The sequence below is a fragment of the Strix uralensis genome, chromosome 5 (assembly GCF_047716275.1).
Source record: "Strix uralensis isolate ZFMK-TIS-50842 chromosome 5, bStrUra1, whole genome shotgun sequence".
Taxonomy (NCBI): domain Eukaryota; kingdom Metazoa; phylum Chordata; class Aves; order Strigiformes; family Strigidae; genus Strix; species Strix uralensis.
Window position 1 is genome coordinate 15,066,782 of NC_133976.1, and position 25,173 is coordinate 15,091,954.

The following is a 25,173-nucleotide window of genomic DNA, read 5'->3' on the forward strand; positions in this document are numbered from 1 at the left end:
CACTGGAAGATGCTGATGGAAGCACGTGAAACTCTCCACTTCATGGGAATTTTACAAACTGCCCTCTTCTGTGCTTCACAAACACTGTGGTTACTGTGTAACTGTTAGGTCATTTTGAGGTTCTAGGACATTATTAGAAAATGCCAATCCCTCTGGTGTAAAGGGAAAATTAGGAACATGAGATATGCTTTAAGGGCTGGTTAGGCTGGGGGGGCTTTCTAATTCAGTACCTGCCCCTGACAGTGGCCACAGGAGGGGCAGGGAGGGCAGCAGAGGAGCCTTTCTGCAGGCCCTGCCCTCGCTCCTGCAGCTGCAATCCCTGTCGGGGGGGTGCCAGAGGGTACCTCCTGCCCAGCCCTTTTACTGCTTTAAACATTTGCGGACCTGTTGGTCCCAAGTTCATTTGTCTCAGTTAACAGGAGATTGTTTTTGAGCCTGTTGATACAGCCTCTCTCTACGGCCCCCACGGCAGCAGGCTCCTGAAGCTCCCTGCCTGCTACGCAGGGAAGCGGTTTGTTCTACAGTCACCCCCTGCAAGTTTCACTGGGTGTCCCCCAGCTCTCATATGGTGGGTGCTGGCAAACAACAGCTGTTTTCAGCTTATCCACCAACTTCCTGATTTTGTAAACCTTAATTATTCCTCCAGCAACCTCTCCCCTCCACAATAAAAAGCCCCAGGCATTTTCGACTCCCCCAAATGGCAGTTGCTCTATCTTGTTGATCATCACTGTTGCCCTTCTTCACACTGTGTTTAACACCATTACATCTTCCTTAAGGCAACAAAGGCATGCAGAGGTCCCTGCTGTACCAGAAATATCCACGCACAGAACGGCGACTCTCACACAAGAGGAGATGGATCACTGGATTGTCTCCTGCCTCACGACCCCACCCTCTCGCAGCACAGCGCCGCTGCCTCAGCCCCCCCGGCACCCCACGTGCCCGATGCAGCTGGTCGGCTGGCCGGCGCTGGCCCTGCCAACAGGCTGTGTGCTCGGGCACCTGGAGGCACGGCAAGAGGGAAGCCACGGCACTGTTCAGCAGGAGATCAATGCTCGCCAGCTGTGGTCAACGGCCCCAGATGTTCCCCCACCATGCAGCAGGAAGCTCCTGACATACCCAGTCCCTCAATACAACACCGTGCTGTCTCATACACTGAGGGGACAAAAGACACTTGAAGCATCACGTGTCAAATTCCCTCGCGTGTCAAAACCCTGTCTTAAAGAGCAGTCTGAGCAAAGTACAAAAATGTAACGGAAGTGTAAGATCTTGTGCATTTGCTCAGATTAATTACTTTCTTGTAGCGAGTGACAAGGGTTTTAATTTTAGAGGGGTTGCACTTCTGTACAACGCCAAACACAGCCTATGGTACAGCGTGGCACTCAGGTATCACGGTAATTGGGAGCATTTGAAGTGAGACAGCACGGCGCAGAGCAGAGCAGCTTTCTCCATCGCTCTGTCACAGAGCCGTCTTTTCTGCATGCTCTCTCTTCAGCGAGGTTATGAGAGCATGAGGACTGACTGCACGCAGCTGTGTGTCTACTGCCCGGGTATTCCCTTCCCACCTTGGTTATTCCTTATCAGCAACATCTGCTGGACCACTGTATATGATCAGAAGTAGCCGGCAGATGATTTTCCATCACATCACAAGCTACGCATCACTTGATTCCTTACGTTTACGTGAACATTAGACAACAGATTCACACAGACATTTGTTAACATCCACACTTTGTTGAGTACATCCCAAAATGAATTTTAAATGAAATATTGAAATGAATACTGCAAATTGTGGCTTTTCTCAGAAAGCCAAGTTTACACCAAAATTCTTCTTTAATAAGAGCTCTCCATTTAAATGGATATATTTCTTCAGTACCCATAAATGAACATAATTCTCCTTCTGGATAGTATTATGCTTTAAATTAGTGTTGCATAAATACCGTTACCTTTTTTGGTGAAAAACTCCTTGGAATATTTCCCCAACATAGCGTATTTTCGAGGGATTTTTCCCAGCAGTTCAATGATCAATGCTATGTGGTCTGCATTGGAGAACATTGCCAGCAAAACAGAAACATACAACAGTTTAATCAGTACATTGCATGCACACACTAACACTGGCCCGGTACAGACAGAAACAGATTGATCCTGGTAAAAAAGACACGTGCACACTGCTCAGTGGCTGATTTGGAAGGATGCTTTCAGCAAAACTTTCTTCTCAAAACAACATGTATCAGCTACTACAAACAAGTTTTGCTATGTAATTTAAAATCTATCAATAGTTATTTTTCAGAACGCTTAGCTAAAAAAAAAATATTTTTTTTGTCACAGATTCCTGTGTATTTTGTTTTTTTAAAAAGAAATTTTTTTTATGTGATTTCAGGAAATGCTCCTCAGTGGGACATGCTACAACCAGCAACAGCAATTCCACTTCTGTCTGCATCACGGCACCTTTCAAAAAGAAGAGGTACTACCTCTGCGATTGAAGAATTCCCGAGAATATTTTCCAGATAGAGCAAAGTGCCTTGGGATATTGCCTAGCAGCTCTATGATGTGTGCTATGTGGTCTATGAGGGAGAGAAAAAAAGGATACGGGAGTGGAAGGGGCAGGGAAAGGATGGGATAAAAAAGAAGAGGAAAGAAACTGGAATTAGTAAAAAATCAGAAATAGTTTCAAATCAACAATGTTTGCAGCAAATCCATGCAGAGGTTTCCAGGATCAGCAGAGCTCTGGCATCATTAGTAGCATTTAGGAACAATAAATGATGCCCACATTACCACTGCAAAGAGCATTTACAAGCAAACAAGCATGAAAATGGACAGGTATACAGATGGAAGCAGGAGTTAATTCTGATTTTTTAAAAAATTAGTAATTGCCTAATTCAAATAAAAATACACAATGTAAACATTATTCCAGTGTCACTCTTATAAAGAGAAAAATACTATAAAGTTCAAATTTGTCGTTTCTTTTCTAAACTAAAATGTTGTTATTCTCAATCAGGTTTCCACACATATGCAATCTTACAAGAAGGGCAGTTTAATTCCTTCAGGCAGTTGTTAAGTAGATGAGTATCTGCAGAAAGGAGTTTTTGCCCACACATTGCTAGTGATGGAACTTAAAACTAGAAAGAAAAAAATCATATTTATATTCTGAAAACAATGTGTATGAACAGTTCACTCAAATACAAAATTTAACCCCACTGTAAGCTCACTGGAAATTTAAGAAGAGAAGTCTGAAAATATATAGAAACTCATATAACATCTCAAAAGATTCGTACCTTCATCCCTGGAATAGTCTTCACCAGAGTGTGGTTCAAACAAATAATCTCCAGTCGCTAGCTCAAAAGCCTATAACATAACAGACATATTTATGGGTATTTCAGAAATAATGTTTTTAATCTTAAGGTGTCAGCAAAACATCACAACTACCTCAGAACCAAGAGGGAATTAACATTCAAAGTTCAAGGCCAACAACTGGATCTGAGACTGAGGAGAGGCCACTTACCTGGAGACCACCGTTCCTGCAGTGCAAGGACAGCATGAAGCCAGGCTCTGGAGCGAGCCCCCCGTTCAGCCCCAAGCACACCCCATCAGTACGAGAGGCTGGAGGTTTGGCAAGAGGCAGCCCAGACCCCCGGCGTTTCTGCCTACTCAACCAGGATGAAGGAAGGAGATGGACAAGGAGTGTGGAGCTGCGGTCCCTCCCCAGCAGCCCCTGGGGCTCCACTGGCTGACCAGGGAGTATTTTGGTCATATTTTGGTCATCAGCACCGTCCCCAATGGCAGGAGGCAGTGAACAGCATCCAGCTGCAGAGGAAGCGATTCTGAACAGATTGGCTGCACGGGGGTGTGAAGGGGGCATCGGTGTAAGCTGATGTTAAACATGTTTTTACATACTAATGTGTTGGCTGTTGATCATGTTACATACGTGTAAGTTAATGATGCTGAGAGAGCGCTATTTCTAAATATATAATAAAGAGCTACACTTGTATCTGAAGGCTAATTATCTGTCATTGCATGTTGGGGACTGAAATAAAAAAGTATAAACTGAAATAAAAAATAAATCATAAATAAAATCTATTTATAACTAGAATTAATCACTTGAAACTAGCAAATGGGGTAAGCCTCCTTGATGACTCTAAATCGACAACAGTTTCTAAAAAGGTATTTTTGTTGAATCAGAAGTCAAAGTAAATACTGCAATCATAGAGTAAAATACTGAGACTGACACTGATGAAGGAATCCAGAGCAGACACCAGGACGACTGATCCCTTCAGGCCACGCAATGCTTCGATGCGATGTCAACCGTATGTTAGGTCAGGACAAAACTGAGTTTCTCTTTATGGGTGTAATGCATATGAAAAGCCGCAAAGCACTGAAGTAAGTCTGAGAGCCCATACTTGTGTACAAACATGGCTTCACCTAGCCTAATTTGTTAAACTCTTCTCTTTCTGCTCTGGACCATCAATTACCCAAGCAGCCACAGGAATCTAATTCTTTCCAGGTGGTTTAAACATCAGACTGTTTTCCATCTCCAAGACCAGGGAAAACATCTGATCCAGAAAATCATTCCAAATATCAGGCAGAACTTCCTGGCACAGTTCTAGGATGGGATTTCACTGTGTTAGTACATTTACTACAAAATATTTGTCTCCTGAAAATATACACTTTTCTGTTCCAATTCGTAATCTGGAGTTGTTAAATCACCTGCAAATTCAGCCTATTTATGGGCACTTGGCTTTTTCAAGCTGTGAACTGCAGTGTCATCCAAGTGGGCTATGGCCAAAATAATTCATTGCCATCACACACAGCAGCCAAGAAAGCAAGAATGCCCCTTGTTGACATTTTCTGTTGATCCTATGAACAGGCCTTTAATTTCTGAAGTCACTATCACTAATAAACAGTCATTCACTTTTCTTCTTATTCCACTCTTGGCTCAAGATTGAGAGTTTTCATTTTATGGCTTAAAAAAATCTGAAGGACTTCACAAATTACCTGGTATTTAAACTGAAGAAATTTTTAGAGTAGCCAGAAGAGATCACTGGTAGAGATCTCTAAACACAACATGGATAATATTGTTATTCTCTTGAGATGAGACTGAGAAGCCCCAAGTGCCCCCTCTGTATCTCATGGGAATATATTCACCGGAAGAGCCATACCAGCTTTCCTAGGAGAACACATGCTGATGGGGCTGATTTCCGAGGACATTAAGAAACTCATTGCTATTTAACACAGATTCCTGGAGAACAATGGAAATGTAGTTGAATTTAGCCACAAAGGTAGACTCCAAAAGAATACAGCTTCTGTCCCCAAAAATGAAGTATTAATAGCTTGATACGTCCGCATGGGACTAGAAAGATTAAATTGGAGAAACTGTAAAAATGATTCATAGGGAAGCACAAGAAGTAAGCATACCACTGTGATACACTGAATGTTACATCAATTTGTATATAATAAGAGCTGCAAGCTCTCATAGATATGGGATATTTATACCACCATTTTGCTGAAGAGAAACTAAAGCTTTTCAAAATGCTGCTGCTGATTCTTTTTTCCTTTTTGTATAGCTTTGACTCCATGCCCAGCATGGGCTGGAGCTGCGGCATCCCAGACATTTGATTTCCTGATTCTCCTTAAAGGACTCTGCACCGAGAACGAAGAAACTTCTGACTCAGATGCACACAGGGACAGCCCAGAGACAGCCTTGCCTTTTGGATGCTGCGATAAATACCTGTAATAGTACTTAGCATTTATGCAGGACTGTCTCACAGGTTCATCTGTAGCAACCTGGTAACAGGTTCCTAGATATCTCTAGGATGGACTGGCTACATAGCACAAGATAAATGAAATTAATTGGGCCTTTTTAAAAAAAGAATAAATCCTTGACCTCGGTTTTTACCATAAAGTAGAAGATCCAGCATTAATAAGCATGTAAATAGCCATAAGGACAATGACACCTCTGGATTATATCAGTCAGAGGAGTTCTGCTCTTTAAGCTGATGTCCAAAGGTGTGGTGCACCAGAAAGCGCTTGCAGTCCCGTTACTGAGGCAGTGCCATGGAAAGAAGAGCTCTCTGCTGCTGGTACTCAGAACTGCAGTTTTGGCGATGCACTGCTGCTTTGGAAGTCCTGAGCACTTCTCTCAGCACTTATCAACACTTTGCACCCAACTGTAGGCACATAAAATCACCCAGTCTCCAATTTGTAAGTCGCTGACACTCTGTGATAAAATCGGGAGGTGGAGACCCTGACAGACAGCAGGTTGAACACAGGTTAGCAGTGCACTCTCGTGGTAATGCAGGCTAACCACGCACTGCGCTGTATGTAACAAGTGTGTTCCCAGCCCTTGGTGGGAAGTGACGTCCCCTCTCTTCAGCACTCACATCTGCAGACCTATGACCAGTTTGGGGCCAGCAGTATGAGAGAGACCCTGTCAAACTGGAGAAAGACCAGGGAGGACCTCTAAGACGTTAGGGGCCTGAGCAGAGGATGCAGGAGGGGAGACTGGTGGGGCTGTGTTTGTTCAGGTTGAAGAAGGTTGCTGCACTCCACTGCCTGAAAGGCAGTAACAGAGAAGACCAAGATACACTCTTCTCAATGAAAGGACAACAGAGAACAGACACAAGCAGCAAGATGGGAAATTCCAACCCGATAGGAGGAAAAAAAATTCTTAAGCAAGATTGGCTGAGCGCTGGGACAGGCTGCTCAAAAAGGCTGTGGAAATGCCATCCTGACAGATGGATGAGGCTCTGAGTAACCTCATCTAACCTTGACATTAACCCTGGTTCAATGAGGAGGTAGACTACTTGAGATATCTTTCAATCTAAATTTGGCTATTATTTCTATGATGCTACAAATACAGATTAACCATATGTACTTACTTACTTTCCAATTGAAAGTATTCATTTATAAAAACTAGTATCTTGACAGAAACTCCAACTTTAAAATATCATCATCTTTTACTTAATGTTGCCATTTACCTCAACAGAAATCAGCATTTCAATTATTATATGAAGATAACAAATGAGCTACAGCACACTCAACATATGGCACAAAAGCCCAAGGCAATCATCCATCCTTACTGACTGTACTGGCAATTGCTACTTACCACTTTCCTAAGGTTATCACAGAAAAACAGTCTAGACTGCTTTTCTCCATCTGCAGATGGAGAACCTTTCATGCAAACGGTCACACTGCTGCTTTTGTAGGCTCTGGAGAGGCTATGATTCCTTTCCTGCCACGTGACAGTATATGAACCTACCACAATACTAAACTGTTGGCATCACTACCATATATTGTGGATCCATGTCTAATCACACAATTGGAAATAGCTACATTTTCACTGTGTGACAGCTGTGTACTCAATCTGGTGATTGAAAATGGATGCATGCCTAGGGAAAGCTGTCTGGGAGAGGACTGGAAGAATAATTCATTTGGACTGCATCAGCCTCCCTGAATTCCTCTTATGAAGCCCCAGCTGAAAAAGGACAACAAGCTATAGGCCAGAATTATCATTTTAACAGATGAGATCCAGCTCTTGGCCAGAGTTTCTCTGCCCCAGCTGAAAAGAAGAGCTGTGAACAAGAAGACTGTCACTGCTTTAAAAATAGGCTTAAAGAACGCAGTTCCACAGGTAAGTGGGAGCATAAAAAGAAGAGCAAAAGAGCTTTTTGAGATATGCACACCAGCTGACAATTTGTTCTCCCATGGACATCTCCCTCTGAAGAGCCAGGCAACAGAAAGAACATAAAAGGCATTTTGCATGGTTAATGCTTGGTAAGAAAGGCCAGATATACAAAACACAGACATGGCATGGGATGCTTGAAAAGGAAACAGGTCTCTATTATTTGCTGGACTCTGATCTTGGAATCATGCACATGCTGAGTGGTTGCTTTGGAAAGTCAGTTTCTTTGGAAAATAATTTTCTTTTGAATGTTTCAGGTTGTCCACCCACCACCTTCAAAAAGGGTGTATAGTGATTAATAACAGCATTTTGTACTGTATCTGCCTACTGCAAAATATGTGCATAGTGACTTGAAGTTTTTCTCTTCTCTCGACCAGATTTCTGATTTTCCATTTTTCCTCAAAATACAGCTCCTGTGCAGACTGAGGCTTGTCATCACACCTTTGGTATGTGCCACTCACACATACTAACATGATGATACTCATGATCCCATGGAGGCATGATCGTTTTTTCGCCACTTACAACACAGTAAGAGTAGTTAAGGACAGTTACTTCTCCACCCCACATTAGAGGACATCATGCAAAGCAGTAAACTGGGGGCTGAACTACAAGCACTTACATGTAGGTTTAGTTTTAATATCGTAAGTTACTATTTTCTGCTCATTCTTCATTCTGTCCCTCCAAGTTCTCTCACATGAATAGAAACACTCGTAATAAAAAACACTCCTGTAAGCTTGCTTGCCTTGTAGTATCATCTCCCTCATTTTGAAAGCTGTTTGCCTGCCCTCTTTCCCTCTCACCCCAGTAGTATTTTCTTTCATCATTTGCATTCTCTTTGGGTAGATAGAACATCAAGTACAATTTTCTCCTTCTCTGACTTTCTACCAATCTACAGCTATGATCTGTTTTCTAGTTCTTTTTATAAAAATAAAAGTATTTCAGGAATCACAACTCACCACAAAAGCCACCTCGGCTAAGTGTTAAAAACACGGTCTTGTTAATGTCCTAGCTTGTGACATCTCCTCCCCACAGCTCAAGCAAGACTGTACATAATGAACAACCAAAGTCAGATGCTGGGACTCATCATTTCAGGTGCTTTTCCTGTCTCCAATCCAAAGAGCATAAACAAGGAAAAGCAGTGGAATCATGGTGCTTGCAGTCATTTCCAGAAGCAATAGAAAGGGATGCCCTCTGCCAGTACTAACCCCTTATCTTGCCAGGATTTCCTGGCAGCAGCAGTGGAGTACTGTGTTCCATGGTTTTTGAGATTTAGGAAATGCTAAATCATGCAGTGCCTGTTCAGTTTCTGCTCCACAGAAAACAACCCTCTCAATACTGCAAATGTGGAAATTCAGCCTGATAAAATTAAATGATCAAGGATGGTTTCAATCCTGTCAAAGGCACTGCTGGCTCCAAATCTGTTCCTTTTTTTAGGTGAAAATGAAAGATGCACCTCCCTGTTGGCAGAATTAAAATAGGGTTTAGTACAGCAAGGGAACATAGAATTTTCTAGAATTTAATAAATGTGGAGAGAGATTCCCAGTGTCTAGCTTTCCATGAGACCAGCTGAGTATCCCACTTAAACAGGCCACATTGTTAAAAGAAAAAGAAAGGGCACTGTGCAATTTCCCTAGCAAAACTTGTAGATGTCCAGCAAATGATAAGCAACAATCATTCAGACGCAGGTCACCGAAGTCTGGAAAAAAAAATTATTATACTTTGTTGCACTTTTTGCTGAGCACAGAACAAGCAAACAACTCTGTCATGGTCTAGAAACGCCGACTGGCATCTAACTTCTTTCATTAGCTTCACAGCATGTCGTGCATGCACTGATTATAAGCCTCCAAAGCTATGCATCATCCTCTTTTTTCCCCTATCTTTCCCCCTGCACCCCCTCCTTTTTCCTAAAGACTCAGATTCAGATCACCTGAGCAGAGAACTGGTATTGGCCTGAGGATACTCGCTCTCGTCCTTTAAATGTGATTCAAAGAGGTTTGGGGCACAAGAACTGGGCCATGCCAAATCATCTAAAATTAGAAGATTCAGCTCACAGGGCTGCTGGCTTACAATGCTACTTTTTCACTGACATAACACCAAAAGAAACAGAACTGTAAGGTTATTAATACTGAGTTACTTCTCCCTCTTTTGGTATTTGGGTAGAGTTTTATGTACACTTCCAGCACAAGTAATCCTGATCAGAATCTCTGGATACTTCCATACTAAAGACAATACACATAAAACAGGACTATTCTTTCCTGGAAGCTGCATCAAAACCATGGAGTTGATGGCTAGACAAAGCCAACCCCTATTAGAAGAGTCCAGCTGAGGAGAGCAACTCCATGTAGACACAACACACCACGTCCTAAAAGCCAGATTCATAAAGGGGGTATTCTGAAAATTGCTGTGCACACATGACCACAGATGCTTTGCATGCTCAGGACACTGTTATCAGAGGCTTTTGTTTAAAAACATCATCACCATCTCCACCCTCATTCCTAAAGACCAAGTAAAACTGATGATCTAATGGTACAATGAGAAAAGACAGTCTGCTGCTGTTGTGATAAAACACCACCTCTGTGCTTAACATTTTATGCCATAAATTCAAGCCAATACAAGAACCAGTAGCTCTGCTACTCTTATAGTCAATGCTATTCCCAGTGAGCAAGATTATTTCATTAGCAAAGGCAGTGAAAAACCTTTGGCTCAAACGGAGATCCATAAAGCACAAGACCAAGTTAAGATCTCAGGTGAATCCTGGTCCCAAGCATTCCAAGTGACCCTTCATAAAATCCAGGAGACATGAAAAGACTGATGCATTTTATGTACACATAAACCTCTGACATAGAAACCCTATGGACCGTAAATTAATTCAAAGAAAGGCCTGGTTTTATTGTAATTTTTTAAATGGAGACATGATCTAGAATATCTGACACAGAAGTGGATATATAACACATGGAGAATCTCTTTTATTTTGCAAGCTAAGCGGTCTTCATGTTTACTGTGCTGTTTACTACTAAGCAGTGTGTTCTGGACTACTTGTGAGAAAGCCCTTTTAAGGAGAGTTTCGCAACCACCTTGTGAAACTTAAACAATGCTTACTGAGATGGAGAACCTGACCACGACTTTGAAGCAGCAGGTCTTCTGTCAGCAAGAGCTACACAGATGGGAGGAGTGAAGAGCACACCTAGATCAGTCTCTGTGAGAGTACTGGTCAGAAACCTCCGATTTGAAGGTCATGGGTACACACAGATCTAACAAGATATATTTGCTCACAATTCCATCCAAATGAGGTCAAAATATTTTGAACCCTCTTGCAGTGCAGGTTCAGAGAAATAGCTCAGTGGTTCAGTCGTTAGCAAGGGTTTTAAAAGCATAACGTCTCACCTTTGCTTTGATACTACCTTACTGTACTTTGCATTCACATCGTTCGTATTAGGCACAGACTTTTTCAACGTGTGCATTATCATTCAGTAGAGAAATTGAGACAAGAAAGTTCATCCAAAGTCAAAACCATGATCAGAATGAAGAACAGGATCTGTAATTACATAACGTGGCTCCCACTGCACAGCAACATGGCACCTTGCCTACCAGTTTCACAAATGTAGTATTTCTGACAGGTGGATACAGTCAGAGCAATTACTTACCTAACCTGAACACAATCTCAAACTTAGGTCACTTAATAACATACAGCTACCCCTTACTTGACAAACTTTTTTTTTTTTTTTTTAAATTTTAAAAAAAGTAGGAAATGAGAAATACCCTATGCAATCAATAGAGTCAGCTGGTAGGACACCACTTCATGTGTGCTTGGTACTGTCACCCTGGGCACAGTATGGAAGAATGGAAACTTACTAAGAAAAAAGTCATGGCAATACTGCTGGACCACTCATTTCACATAGTACTGCTTCCAAAAACATCCTTAATGACTTTGGACTTGTACAAGCAAAGCAACATGACAAAGAAGTCTCCTTGCTCTCCTTTGAGAGCCTTGGACAACATGGCTGACAGGGTACCTGAGCTGTATTTTGGCTGAAAATAAACAACACCTCCATCTCCTGCTTCAGCAGACAATCCTTTTGAAAACACACGTAACAGCAAACATTATGGAATAAAGTGAATTAAGTATGAAACAAGAGTAAGGTAACCTAGAAGGGCATTTTCTGAACCACATTTAGGTACAACAAGGAATCCAAATTTAAGAAAGCAAGGGGGACTACAGTGGCATTAAAACACTTAGATACTTCACAGTTCTGGGCCACTTTAGGGATTGGAGAGAATCAAATCACAATTTCCAAAGACAGCCTAAGTAAGTTAATGGGGAGTTTGCAGTTCCACTTCAAGAATGTTTCCCTAGCCATTAGTCTCTGTTACAGGTCCTCTGCAGAGAGAGCTGTTAAGGTCTTCAAGTCCATCCCTACCTCAGAGCCATTTTCCATCTGATATGGGATCAGCATTGACAGCGCTGATCACTTTCTGACCCGTTTTCTCAACTACACAGGAAGGAAAGCAGGTCCTGAGGGGTTTTGAAACAATGAATTTTGGGGGTGAGCTTCAGAGACTGATCTCTATTTTTTACATGACTATATAACGATAACAACCGAATTCAACAACTGTATGTCAGTGCTGTAAGATTATAAAATTTCTACAGCATTTTTTAAGGGCAAAAAAACAAAGTCTGTGGCAGAAACCAGAATTCCAGTGTTTCTGCCTCAAATGCTTTACTATCTTTAAAGCTTACATAACAAAAAGAGCAGAAGTATAATTTTCTCATTAAAATACTGAAGTTTCATAAATAATTGTGAATCTGAATCACGATACCCCTAGTAGCAGAGATGCTTTTTTTTTTTTTTTGAGAATGAACCCACATGAAGAAAGCAGTAACACTTATATAACATGGAAAAGAATTAAACTGTAAGGAGTTGGATGACCCCAAGTATTGTAAGAATATTATATTCCCTAGGTGTGATATTGCTATTAAGTACCCCACTTTAAAGACAACCCTAGATAGACTTCAGCCTTTTTGATTTGGCTTTAGCTACAGGACTGCATGTAACCTTGGCAGGGGGTAGCTATAACCTTAAAGGAAGACAAATATAGGGTATTCAATACCATAAAAAGGTATCAAGTTCAACTGAGGTTTACAAAATATCAGGTAAAAGGAACAAAAAGTCTCTATAGTTAAGAGAAGTATAATTCACAGAATTAAGGATCAAAACATGGTTTCTATGCATTGTTTTCAATGTAACAGAGAAAGTCTACATTTTGCCCCCAAAAGGAAGAGTAAATTTGGAAATGGATGTTCTTTTCTGTGTACTAAAGCAAAAGCTAGTATTAAACTCCAGAGAAAATATACTTGCAATTTTACTTATGGGTTAGTTACTTCTAACACATGGCTTGCTGAGCTTATAATATCTGTAGGATTTTATGTTCCTTTCAATCCTCCTCCTCTCTCTCTGAGCTCTGCAATTCTTCTGATCACCCACGCCGGCAAACTGTGTCTAGTATTTGAGTCTTCTCCTCCTCCTCATACACTTACTCTTTTCAGACATGTATTTGTAAAATATAAAGATTTGAATAAGTTTTCACTTTTAAAATAGACAAAGATATATCTAACTGTATTTCCAAAACTATCTTTAATGAGAAGATGCACGTAACTTATTTGTCCTCAAAGAGATATTACAAACAGAGTGTTTCAGAAAGTTTAATGATTAAGTTTTTACTTTTTCTATCCTTTAAAGATTTTTTAAAATCTATAATCTCAGTTTTATGGTGTTAAAACTAATTCTACAGAATGGTACCACATATTTTACTAATAAATTAAATTCCTTCTCTTCAAAGTTTAAAACCTAAAGCTGTGATTTGCAAGACTAATCTGATGAATGTTTTCACTGCACTTGGCAAGAATTTGAAGTATTTAACTGTTTTACTACTTTATGCAAGAAAACGGAAAGGAAACACAGCAAACAGTTGCATAGATTGTAAGATGGGAAGGAAACATGCAGTTGTACTATTTCAGTGAGACTTTGTCATTTAAAATATACATATATGTCCCTGCAAATTTGCATGTTTAAATAAAAATTAGAAATGTTCTCCACAATACTTTCTTTTGATTAAGAATGCTTAAGAAATTGAAATAAAGGGGGAAAATCATCAGTAGCTATCTGATATGACATAATTTATGATAACATATTTGTGTCAAATTAAATTAAAGCATAAGGGGCTGGATGACCCAAAGTATTGTAATGGGTAATATTGTAATATTACGTAGGTGTGATATTGCTATTAAGTATCTCACTTTAAAGACAATCCTAGATACGCTTCAGCCTTTTTTATGTGGCTTTAGCTACAAGACTGTATATAAAATCAGAACCATCTTCATCAGGTTTCCTCACTAAATAAACAACAGTTTTTAGGAGGTTTATTCTTGTAAAATACACATTGTATCGTTCTTACCATACATGCTGTACTCCAGATATCAGCAGGTGTACTGTAACCTGCTCCTATTAAAACCTCTATGGATCTATATTGTCTTGTCTGGATGTCTTCTGTGAAGTGCTTATGCTAAAACAGAAAGAACCACATTAATGGAAAAATGAACAATAAAAAGGCCTGTTCTAAATAGTGAAGGCTAAATAGCTAAAATGATGTAGTTATACTTACCACCCAGCAGGCATTCCCCAGGTCAGCAATTTTAACTCTAATTTTATCTGCATTTCTTGGGTCCAGTGGATTCACCAGTAAGTCAGCAGCACGAGTTTTTGCTAACACAAGCAAAATGTAGAATAGTGAGTATTTTGAGCATACTATCCATTATCTCCAAGCAGCTTTGCCTTGACACTTTATCCAGTTTTATAATACATTGAAGACATCAAAATCATTTGCTGCATGTTACAAGAAATTAAAGCAACATAAAGAGGATTTCTTACCTTGATTTCTAAATATTCTTACACATTTCAAGTGCAAATTTTTTGCATTCTTTAACTGCCAAATGACTATTATTAGAATATCCAGAGGAGCTTCTAAGCAAAACAGTGCATATGTTTCCAAGAACAAATTCAGACAGAAAATGTTAAAACTCAAACCCCAAGAACTCCACATGAAAGACATGTTCTTGGAACAGTTTGGTTGAGAAAATAAAATTCTGCACTTCCATTCTTGGCTAAGGTAAATAAAATTTGGCTGGATTTTTTTCTTTTTTTTTTTTTTTTTGTTTAAATCTGTCCCAAGGGGAGAAAGTCACCAAAACCTGGCTAATTTGAAAGCCTAGGGCACTGCCACCCATTTCACAGATTGATTCATTGAATCAAAGTTCTCTTAAGGTCCTATTTGCATTGAGTATGACCCAGACCAAAAAGGCAGAACTTTATTCTAATTAATCCTGCAGTCTTTAGAGGCTCTTGAGACACTGACGACCCTAACATACAGCAGTGGAGGACTGCTGCTTTTCTTTGTTTTGACATACCACCTGCTAGCTCCTAAACTGCATTGGAAAGAAAGCACATTGACTTGAACATAGAACCAGACACAACAAATCACATAGCAGCAGAGGACTGATCTTAATTTCCTTGTCCCAAAGCTATGAAGACTAAATTGGAAACTGGTGGTAAGGCAAGAAAGAGGTACTAGATACAAAAGTCACCTGGGACTCCAATGGGGATATAATGATCTGTTAAAGTGGCGTAACAATTGAAAGAGGAAAATACACCAGACATGGGACAAGGAGGAAAAATACAGCATGTCTAATGGTGAGTTAAAGAGTGACTAAAATCAGATGAGGATCTTCAACTGCTGGGACAGCAAGCCTGAATAGGCCATCAGGGCACTGAAATACTGGCCAACCAGAAAAGAAAGTGGCAGGATCCACCAGGGGAGAGAAGTAAATACAGGACTAAACAGCAGAAGACAAAGGCGGCAGTGACCTCAACAAAACAGTCCTTTAAAAAAGTTGGAACGAAGTCAAAGACTCAAGTTTTTAAAAAGCACCAATATAGGGCATAAAAGTAAAATATACTGAGAGACTCAGGTTGCAATCCAGCAGGAACCAGTAAGCTTAATATTAAAGTCTTCCCTCACAAGCATGCTGCGTAATACAGTCTAATTTTTTCTCAAACACAATCACATGCATTATTCAAGAAGTAACAGGACCTTCTCAATTTGGTAGCCCTGGCAAAAAAAAAAGTAGCGCTAGATAAATCCTTCCCACACGTCTTGTTGAAGGACTGCAGTAAATAAAGTGGAATGAAGGGGGGAAAAAAAGCCTCATCAATAAGATATCTGAATATGACATTAGAAAACAGCTTGCTTCAACTTTCTTCTAACAGAGGGACCTGACAAGGTAACAGGGAAATGCCTACACTTTTGTGTTTTTCTCAGGAACTCATTAAGTTTATGTCCCATATTTTCGGAGAGATGAACGAGACCTTGAATTCTGAATTTGACAAACATGGATCATTCACAACTGAAAGTGAAGTCAAAAGGAGCGTACTTTTTAGTAAGTACTCTCAAAAATCATCCAAAGGAGCTCAACCTGAGCACAAAATTAGTGAGCATTTCTGATTTTCACTTTTGTGTGTCCTCGTTCTGTAAAACTGAGAAATATCACCTCCTCTTCTCACAGTCTTAGCATGATAGCATACTTAGTAAACATTCAAACACTGGAATGAGGAGGAGAGTCATGAGGAAATTAACAGATCTATTTTAAGGGCATTTGGTCACGCAGTGAAAACTTGAAAAAGATAAAAACTTAATAGGTGCTCACCCACTGAACACAAATTGGTCTGTACACTGAATGAGGCAAGTATTCAAAAAAAAATGAGACCATGTTGCTTAACAATGTATAGCAATGCCTAGACAGAGAGGAACAAATAAAGTCTACTGCTATACAAGAAAAGGGCACTAAAGTTATAGGGAAAAAGTAGCACCATTTAAAAATACTGAATAGCCTCCAACTCTTGTATCTTTCTTCTTTCTAAATACTGTTTTACTACTGTTTAACCCAACATTACTATTGATACCATTAATATTAACAATGTTCAGCTTTTCCTCTTTCTGAGTAAGAAGTGAGCTATGGCTGAATTTACTATCTTTCTTCTTTCTTTGCAGAAAAGGTCCTGGTGAGATAACATCAAGGAGGAATAAAGTAGGTTTGTTTCTCCAGCTATGGAGACAAGCTGCTCCCATGATGGCAAAAACTGTCTTTACTCTCTGTAGGCATGAGGATTTTACACATCACTCCAGGAAAACAGTAGCAGAGGCTTTCTACCTCTACTTACTGCCAGCAGCACAAAGGAAGAGGCTACCGGGCATCTAGGAACTTCCCATACATTGTTTCAGGGACTACAGAGTGTAAGGAGATGGACTGAAAGACTTATTTGCCTGGACCTTCACATTTTCAAGAAACAGAGCTCTACTCAGTTGTATTTTATGTCACATTTCTTGCCTACCTGCAGATTACCTAACCTGTCAAGACTCCATAGTAAACTGTGTGAACTGCTCTTCTACAGTCTTAAACCAAGAAATACTCAACTATTTTTCAATAGATCTCTATTTAAATTTAGTAACTTCATCTGGGACAATGTTGTTGCAGGTTGATCTTCTCCCTAAGCTATCTCATTGTCTTCTATTCGCTTACAGATTCAGTCTCTCAGTATTTTCTTTATTAAAGTTGAAACCCATATATTTATAATTTAGCCACTGGCACTATAAATAAAACCTATGTGTAATACCCTGGAGCTATTTAATTCAACACCAAAAATCCAGCTCTCTTTGCAATGACACCAAGTTTTCACCTTCCATGTTGTCAATAACCAGGATTTACAGGCAGAAGTTTTGGATCTGAGCAGTTCTGGTGGACAGAATTTAAATGTTCAAAACCACACTGAATACAGAAAAGCCATAATGAGTTGAGGGTTGGCCACATGCCTTACAGAGACAAAGACTTCGTCTTGTTGAGTTTTAATAAAAGGTTGAGAGGAACTTTTGAAACAGAAAAGAATCATTAATGAATGAAAACACAGCATATTACAGAATTTTTTAATATGACTGAGAAAAGATATAACAAGAAGTAATAGTTAGAAGCTGCAGACAGACAAATCTAAACTTGCTACAATTCTGAAACAATTCTGAGTACTGATCAATGGAACACACTTCAACCACACTAGATCTTTTATCATTTCTTTTGTCCAAATCTCTTTGGAAAATGTGTTTTTAGCCAAACATAAAGCTTACTGGGCTTAATATATAGTGTATTACTGGATTGTTATAAAAGGAAGTCAGGTTACATGATCTCAGGGTCACCTCTGCCCTTAAACTATGGGAATAATGCTTATTTGCAACTATAAATGTCCTTTTCTCTTTCCTGTGTACACTGGCCTGTCGATGGAATATTTAATCTACAGTAACTTATCTAATACCCTTAAAAACAAGCTCTACAGCAGAAACAAAAAAATCCGAATAAAACACAGTCCTGCTTCCCTCTTAAGATTTCAGATGGTAGATTTGTTTAAATTTAATAAGAATGCTTTCGCACTGTGTTCCAAGCTGCATCTATCAAACTCCCAGGTTTGAATGCAAGAAGAATCATCCAATTTACTTAAAGTAAGCTTAGCTAAGCTATTGCCTTTTAATAAGACTATTACAATTTTTTTCTTAACCTAACCACTGACTTTCTATTCCACTTACTTGTCCCTTTTTTTAAATGTAATACACACCCATGTTACTAGACAAAAGTTTTCCATCAACTCAAATAAAAAGTATTCCCCCTTCCTCCTTATTTCTAAAAGCCATTCAAAACTAATACATTCGCTTTTCTTTGAAACCTGGTCCTAGAAGGTCAAAATTCACCAGAATGCTTTGGGACCAAACTAACTTAAAAGTCTCCTCTTCATTTCTAGATACCTGCTCTGCCTTTTTACCAAAAGTCTTTTAAGAAGAAATACTAAGTTTAAAATAATCAGAATTGAGATTCTGCATTCACACAATGTGTGATCCAATGAGGGGAATGTTCAGTGTAGAGGAAATCAAGAAGATAAAATCAGTGAGCAATGAAAAAGGGTTCCCAGCAGTGGGCTGCAGCTGTAACCCAACCCTAGCTATGGTTAATCTGTCCCCACCTCCCACCTCCCTCCCCAAGTCTGGGGAGTGCCTAGGAAAGAGAGCATTTGGCAGCAGTCTGCACAGATTTCTCTGACTGCAGAGGCTGGCACACAGACACCATCTTTTCAGTGCACACTCTTCAGACTCAAGCACAAAGCAGGCCAGGACATTAGTAGGTTTGGCACCAATCCAGAAACAGAAAACATTTAAAACACTTCACCTGCAGGTAGAGAAAAGTCAACATCCGTGAGAAGCGCTAGACCTAGTGTTCAAAGTCAGGGAAGCGGCATGACAGAGTTCTTGTCTGTTATTGAAAGGTCCTTTTGTGTTACTGAAAGTGTGGAACAACCTACCCATAAGGCTTGGCACTGAATTTTCACCCAGAAAAACCCAAAAAAGTAAAATCTGCATATACAAGTCACTGAACACAGATGAAAACATACACATAAGGTTTAACCTCACTACTCGTTCTACATAAGACATCACCTATAGCTCTAAGAGACTTCAAGCATGGTATATGTCACTAAGTGGAATACTTACTTTTTGGCAAATCCCCAGTGCTTGAAGCTGAAACCGTTCTGCTCCTGTCATGAGATGGGCTGCTCTCTTCTCTTTCAGTTACAGTTGATCCTTCAGAAACAGCAGAACCACAAGCTACAGACTCTAGAGCCCCAGAAAACACTGAAGCTGAAAATTCAGAGAACTGTGACTCAGGAATTTTATGACGTCCATTTGGCAATTCACCGTTAAACTGTTCATAGGAGCTGCTATAAGAGTAATCACTTTTTGCATTTGGCTCATCAAGATTATACTCCTCTGGATTTGGACATTCTTCCTCCTCATCATCGTCATCTTCAATCTGTTGTTCCAATAGGAATGGGCCGTTCACAATATGGCCATTTGTTTTGGGGGATTCTATCCACTTAGGGTCTGTAGGGTCACTGTTGACAAGTTCCTGCTCAACATCTTCATCTTTTTCAGTGTTTTCCTTCTCTGTGTCATCTTTTTCATCCTGATCTTCTGCTTCACCTGAAAAATTTTAATGAGTTATACATTAGATCATAGATAAATATACATTTTGAAATTAGGCATTCGTAATTTTTAACTCTTCAAAAACATCACTACAATATGCAAAGACCTTAAAATCTCAATTAAAGGCGAAAGAAAGAATAAGGTTGTTGGAAAAAATAAACAATGAGAAGTGGCTCGGGAGGGAAAAATTCAGAAGAGAAGAATGTTATGAAGGTATATGAGGTCCTAAAAGCGAGCTTTACAAATCTATAACTCAATTTGTGTCAAACAGGGAGTAATCACAGGAGTAGGAAAATCTGCAGTAAGAGCAGAACAAAACTAAACCAAACCAAACGACAGTCTCATTAGTTATGTTTTCACCAGAATTGGAGAGAGTTGACAAGAAAACCAGGGAAGCCAGAATTGAGCTGGACCAAAACAGTTATGGTCCAAATCACTGGGACTCAACAAGAACTTTTAACAAGGTATCTTAAAAATTTCAGTGAAGAAGCTGCAATTATCATTACCTGATAGATCATTACAACAAACATTGTAACAAGAGGAAAGCAATGATGACTCTAACTACATTAATGTTACAGAATACAAACTTATCTTATTTTTCTTCTATCTCACCAAGATATTCAGTTATGCCACTTAATGTGGTATGACAACTGACTTCTGTTAAATTTTCTATGTGCTCTTTTGTGGGACTTGATAGCTAGATTGCTATTGATGTTTTTCTTCACTTCTATAATAGGTTTCACTTTTCCTTTTTAGATTTTGTAGTTATGATTTCACCTACAGAAGAAAATGAAACTTAATGATCTAGGACAGTTTGGAGATTTTGCTCATTGCACCAGACGCCATGCTGCAATTACTCTCCCCTCTGAAACAATAAATTCAGGGTCAATAAAAGCAGGTAATACTAACCATCATCATTTCCAGGTTCTTCATCTACTACCTCTTCTATGTCAGCTGTTTTTAGTTTCACCTCTGGGTGGTACTCATCTTCTTGTTCATTTGATGGTACAGTTGAGGTTACATTTTCTTCTATTTTTTTCCTTTCGGCTTCTCGCTCTAGTTCTTCTATTTCCTGCAGGCGTTTTTCTAACAGCTCAGCTTGTCTCTTCTGTTTTTTCTTCAGTTTTTTCTTTTTGTTTTTTGATATTTTTCCAACCTGAAATATTAATACAAAAGAAAACCAAAAAACCCCACTGAACAATTATTCTCAAGGCCTCTCACACCAAATTCACCTGAAGTATGATCACTTTTTATTTGAAAATACAGTTAATATAGTAAATATATGGCTTTTTCCATTTTACTTCCAATCAAGAATAATGTAGGGTTATATTAGGCAAAAAAATCTATCAAAATTTAATAATTATACATGTTTTTACATGACTGCTTATTAGATACAAGAGCAAAATACATCTAAGATGCCATAGTAAAATTCCTGAGCCTATAATCTCGACTGGGAACAATAACCTCAAACTTCAATCTCAATTAACAAATGATATGGTATGTGGAAGACAGTCTGCTATCATATCTAGTTATTTACATACAAATTTTATACATGATTTCTCTTTCTGTATAATGGAGGTAATAGCCAGCAAAAGTATGCTGAGAAAAATGATACAAGAAAGCCAAAGAGATTGAAAACAGTAAAGGATTTTAAATAAATCCTGTGTTGTTCAGCTCTTTCCCTGTGAAAGGGAAGCATTTTTATTATTCACTTTTGGCCCAAAACATATGAATCACAAACAACAGATGGTCATTACGAAAAGTTTCACATTCTATATAACAGAAGGATTAAAAAACTCAGGTACAATAACAAGGAAAAGAAAAATTAACACATCTGAGCTAGGATTGTAATGCTTTCTTATATTTTAACTGAATTCTGACTTCTATTTTTACTGTTTGACAAATGAGATCTATCCAACTTTCATTCACTGTTTAGATATCACAGAAAGAAATGCTCATATAGTTCAAAAAAAGTACAAGGGAAAAAGGGAAATATTATTTTCTCAAAGGTTTATCTGTAAATCCTGTTACCTTCAAAAGAAGCTATGGGACAGTCAAAACACGACAATAAATTTGACAATACTATTAATTTTCATCCATGTTGTATGCCCACTGAAGTTACATAAGGTCTGTAAACACATGCGTAGAAAGCAGGTTTGACCTTAGATATTTCTAAACAGCTATATTGCCAGTGGTTATTTGATATATGTATATGGCAAAAAGATATTTCAAACCTCATTAAAAACCCTCTCCTTTAAGATGTTAAAGATTAAAGGCCTTAAAGTCCTTAAGCTATCTGCAATGCATGATATTTAGTGCATGCACCCATTTTTGTCAGGATTTGAACAGAATGGATCATTCCTTGAGATATGAAAATGCCAGTGCTTAACTTTGACATAGCTACAGAACTGTAAGTCTATGAGAGTTTCCATCAGAGAAATTACTATGCTTAAAACTGGTAAGGCCAAAGACATTAAAAGAAAAGTGTTCTTTGCAAGATAACAAGTTTTATTAAAAAAAAAGTTTTAAAAAAGGCTAGAGACTACCAACAGTCTAATAGCTACTAATACCTACAGAAACACAGAAAATAAGATGGTTAATTTGAATTATATGACAGTACTTACAGGCTTTTGTTGTGGAGCTGTACTCACTAAAAAGAAAAAACAAATATTTTAAAGATGTATTTTTACAAGAACAGCTCTATAAAAGCAGAAAGTAGTAGAAATCATGTAAAAATATTCTTAACTAACTATAAGACAGTGATTTTAATTTTTTTTTTAGCTAGATTTTTTACTCTTTACAGGTATCTGCTGCCTGAAATCATATGATGTCTCCATTAGAGCATCTGGAATTGGAAGGAATTAGCATCAATTTCTGTTCACTGTATTGTAGTTGGTAGAGAGTTAATGGAAGTCAGAAAAGAAAGTCTGAATGAATAAAGAGTGGACAGAAAACATTAAATGACTGCAGAGTTGCCACAGATTAAATACCTGTAGTCAGCTGACTGAGCAGGTATAGGTGGATTTTAAATAGTTCAGGGAATATCAACAAAGACATCTACTGTGTTGCACTCAACAGAGAAGTCAAATATTCATGTTTCCTTTGTTCTGAAACAAGGTAGTTTGACCGATAGGACTGGAGGCATGAAGAACGCCGATGGCAAAAAGTACACCACCACAAAAAAGCATCTCCAGCATGGCCCTCCTTCCTAAGCATCTCTCAGAAGATACCAACAGTGACTAGGCCTGATGAGATTACAATACTGTGAAAACGTACAGAACAGCAATACAAGCCACACCCCCCACCTCCCTTACCCCCCTAAATAAACAAAACCAATAGAAATAACCAAATGTGGGAGGACAGAGGCAAAGTAGAAGTCAAAAAGAGGAACTGAACAGAGGAAGAGAACCTCTCAAGAACATCTTCAGACATACAGGCATATGGCAATTAACAAACGCAAAATGAAAAACAGGGACAGTTGAGACTTCAGAGTTCTTTTGTATGTTCAGGTCCTACTGTTAAGTTCAGGGAAAAAAAATGTTTGTTTGCCCCTGAAAGGGCAAGGTTTTCAAAAAAGATTCTTAAACTTGAGTAACATCACCGCTCCAAAAAGGGAACAAAGTGTGATAAGAACTCCGTCAATATATTCCTTAAAATAATATTTCTTTTAATGTCAGTAAGCAATAAAGGCTGCATGAACAAAACCGAGTTACTTCCCACACAAATAACACAGTCTTTAGCTATATGATTATATGTTATGTAAAATTCAATATAATATATTCATGATTTATAAGATTTTGCATCTTACTGTGAAATATTTATGGATTTTGATCACAGTATTTGTTCCTGATATATCAGGTATTTTAATTATACCTTAGAGATTTTGATCTGTGATACATTTTCTGACAATATTACAAGGTATTTAAATGTCAGTATTTCTCCACTGCCTGTAGCTGATGTGCTCAACTGGCAAATAAACAGCAACTATGGTACTAAAGATCACTAGAAACGTCACACTTCCTCCTTGTCTTTACTGATTGCTGTGAACTTCTTTACCTTGGTTTCTCCTAGCTAAACAAAATGTACAGTTCCTATCTAAACCCTTAGCAAGTTTAACACGAAACGTTTCACGTACAGTGCTAGGGAGAAGGGCTTATCATTAATTCAGTTAGGTATAATAAATTCCATTTTCAAGAGTGAAAAACTATGGACTCTAAGAATTTTCACTGCATTCTGAGAACAAGTTATAACTGACGAGAAGACAGCTAATTTCATAAGGACGCTGATGAACTTATAATGGAACTAGACACACAATTTAGATAAGATTTTTAATTACTGTCAATATGAGAGATGCAAGGTGCCAGTGCAGCTAAAAACCCAGACATTAAAGCTTGTGGGGTGGGAGGAGAGTACGTTTATACTAATAAATCTTTTTCTGTATCTGGGGACCCCAAAAACTTAAACGGGCAAAACTGAAAAGAAAGCATTTGCCGGACATGCACTTTTCACACACAAGTATTTTAAAATGTTAATTTCCACTAAACAAAATATCGTTAGCATTGATATACTGATGGAACTTCACTACACTGTATTTAAATATACTATCATACCTGCTGAGCCAGAGGGGGGAGGAGCCCCAGCTTTCTGCCACTCAGTAGCTTCTGCAGCCATTCTACGAACATAGGCATCATCCACGCACATCAAAATGTTTTCTGGCTTTATATCTGTATGAATGATCTTGCACTTGCTGTGTAGATAATCTAGACCTTGAAGTACCTAATTACAAAAAGGATTTTTAAAAAAATTATTTTAATTACCCAGACCAAGCAAAATGTACTTACTAGTAGTACAGAGATATTCAACTGATTGCCTGCAGGCCTGACAGCATAATTTATTTAGCTCATAAACCCGGTTATTGAGACTTTCATGAGTAAAACATGGCTGGCTGAATTGTCTTGATGACAGTAACCTGTTCTCAGACTTCCATTTCCCAGTGCTCTTTAGCTGATCTGCACATGTGTAAAAAAAATTGATACTTCTTCCTTTAAAAAAGGAATTTCACTGCTCAGTCAGAAAGGTTGATCCTCACTGGTTCATTGTTTAAAAGATAGTTATGCAAATAAAAACCACTGCAAGTACAACATACTGTAACTGACTAACCATCTTACAACTGATTATAAAAAAAAAAAGAAATAAGGGAAATGTGTTGTTGTGATCAAATGCTAACTATAGTTTTCCTTAGAACACCAATAGTAATGCAGTTTTTAATGTGACCAAGAAGTCACATAAAGATTTGTCTACCTGTATTTGTCACAGCTATTTTTCCACTAGTCTTTCATACTCTCTGCAGACTAACTTTTGCTAGCTTATATCAA

At 38.7% G+C, this 25,173-nt stretch overlaps 1 protein-coding gene across 5 annotated transcripts in view; it reads right to left on the bottom strand.

Annotated features, from left to right (window-relative positions):
- The window catches only part of SRPK2 (SRSF protein kinase 2), a 148,795-nt gene that overhangs the window by 5,891 nt on the left and 117,731 nt on the right, over nucleotides 1-25,173 (bottom strand). For 3 of the 5 annotated variants that reach the window (XM_074869940.1, XM_074869942.1, XM_074869941.1), the window contains 9 exons: nucleotides 24,409-24,574; nucleotides 22,423-22,448; nucleotides 20,708-20,954; nucleotides 19,307-19,795; nucleotides 14,333-14,433; nucleotides 14,126-14,233; nucleotides 3,270-3,339; nucleotides 2,466-2,558; nucleotides 1,941-2,033 (listed from right to left, as the gene is read on the bottom strand). In XM_074869940.1, the coding sequence (XP_074726041.1) occupies nucleotides 1,941-2,033; nucleotides 2,466-2,558; nucleotides 3,270-3,339; nucleotides 14,126-14,233; nucleotides 14,333-14,433; nucleotides 19,307-19,795; nucleotides 20,708-20,954; nucleotides 22,423-22,448; nucleotides 24,409-24,574 (1,393 nt within the window). The remainder of the gene's footprint in view (nucleotides 1-1,940; nucleotides 2,034-2,465; nucleotides 2,559-3,269; nucleotides 3,340-14,125; nucleotides 14,234-14,332; nucleotides 14,434-19,306; nucleotides 19,796-20,707; nucleotides 20,955-22,422; nucleotides 22,449-24,408; nucleotides 24,575-25,173) is intronic. The other 2 variants (XM_074869944.1, XM_074869943.1) reach the window with 2 other exon arrangements.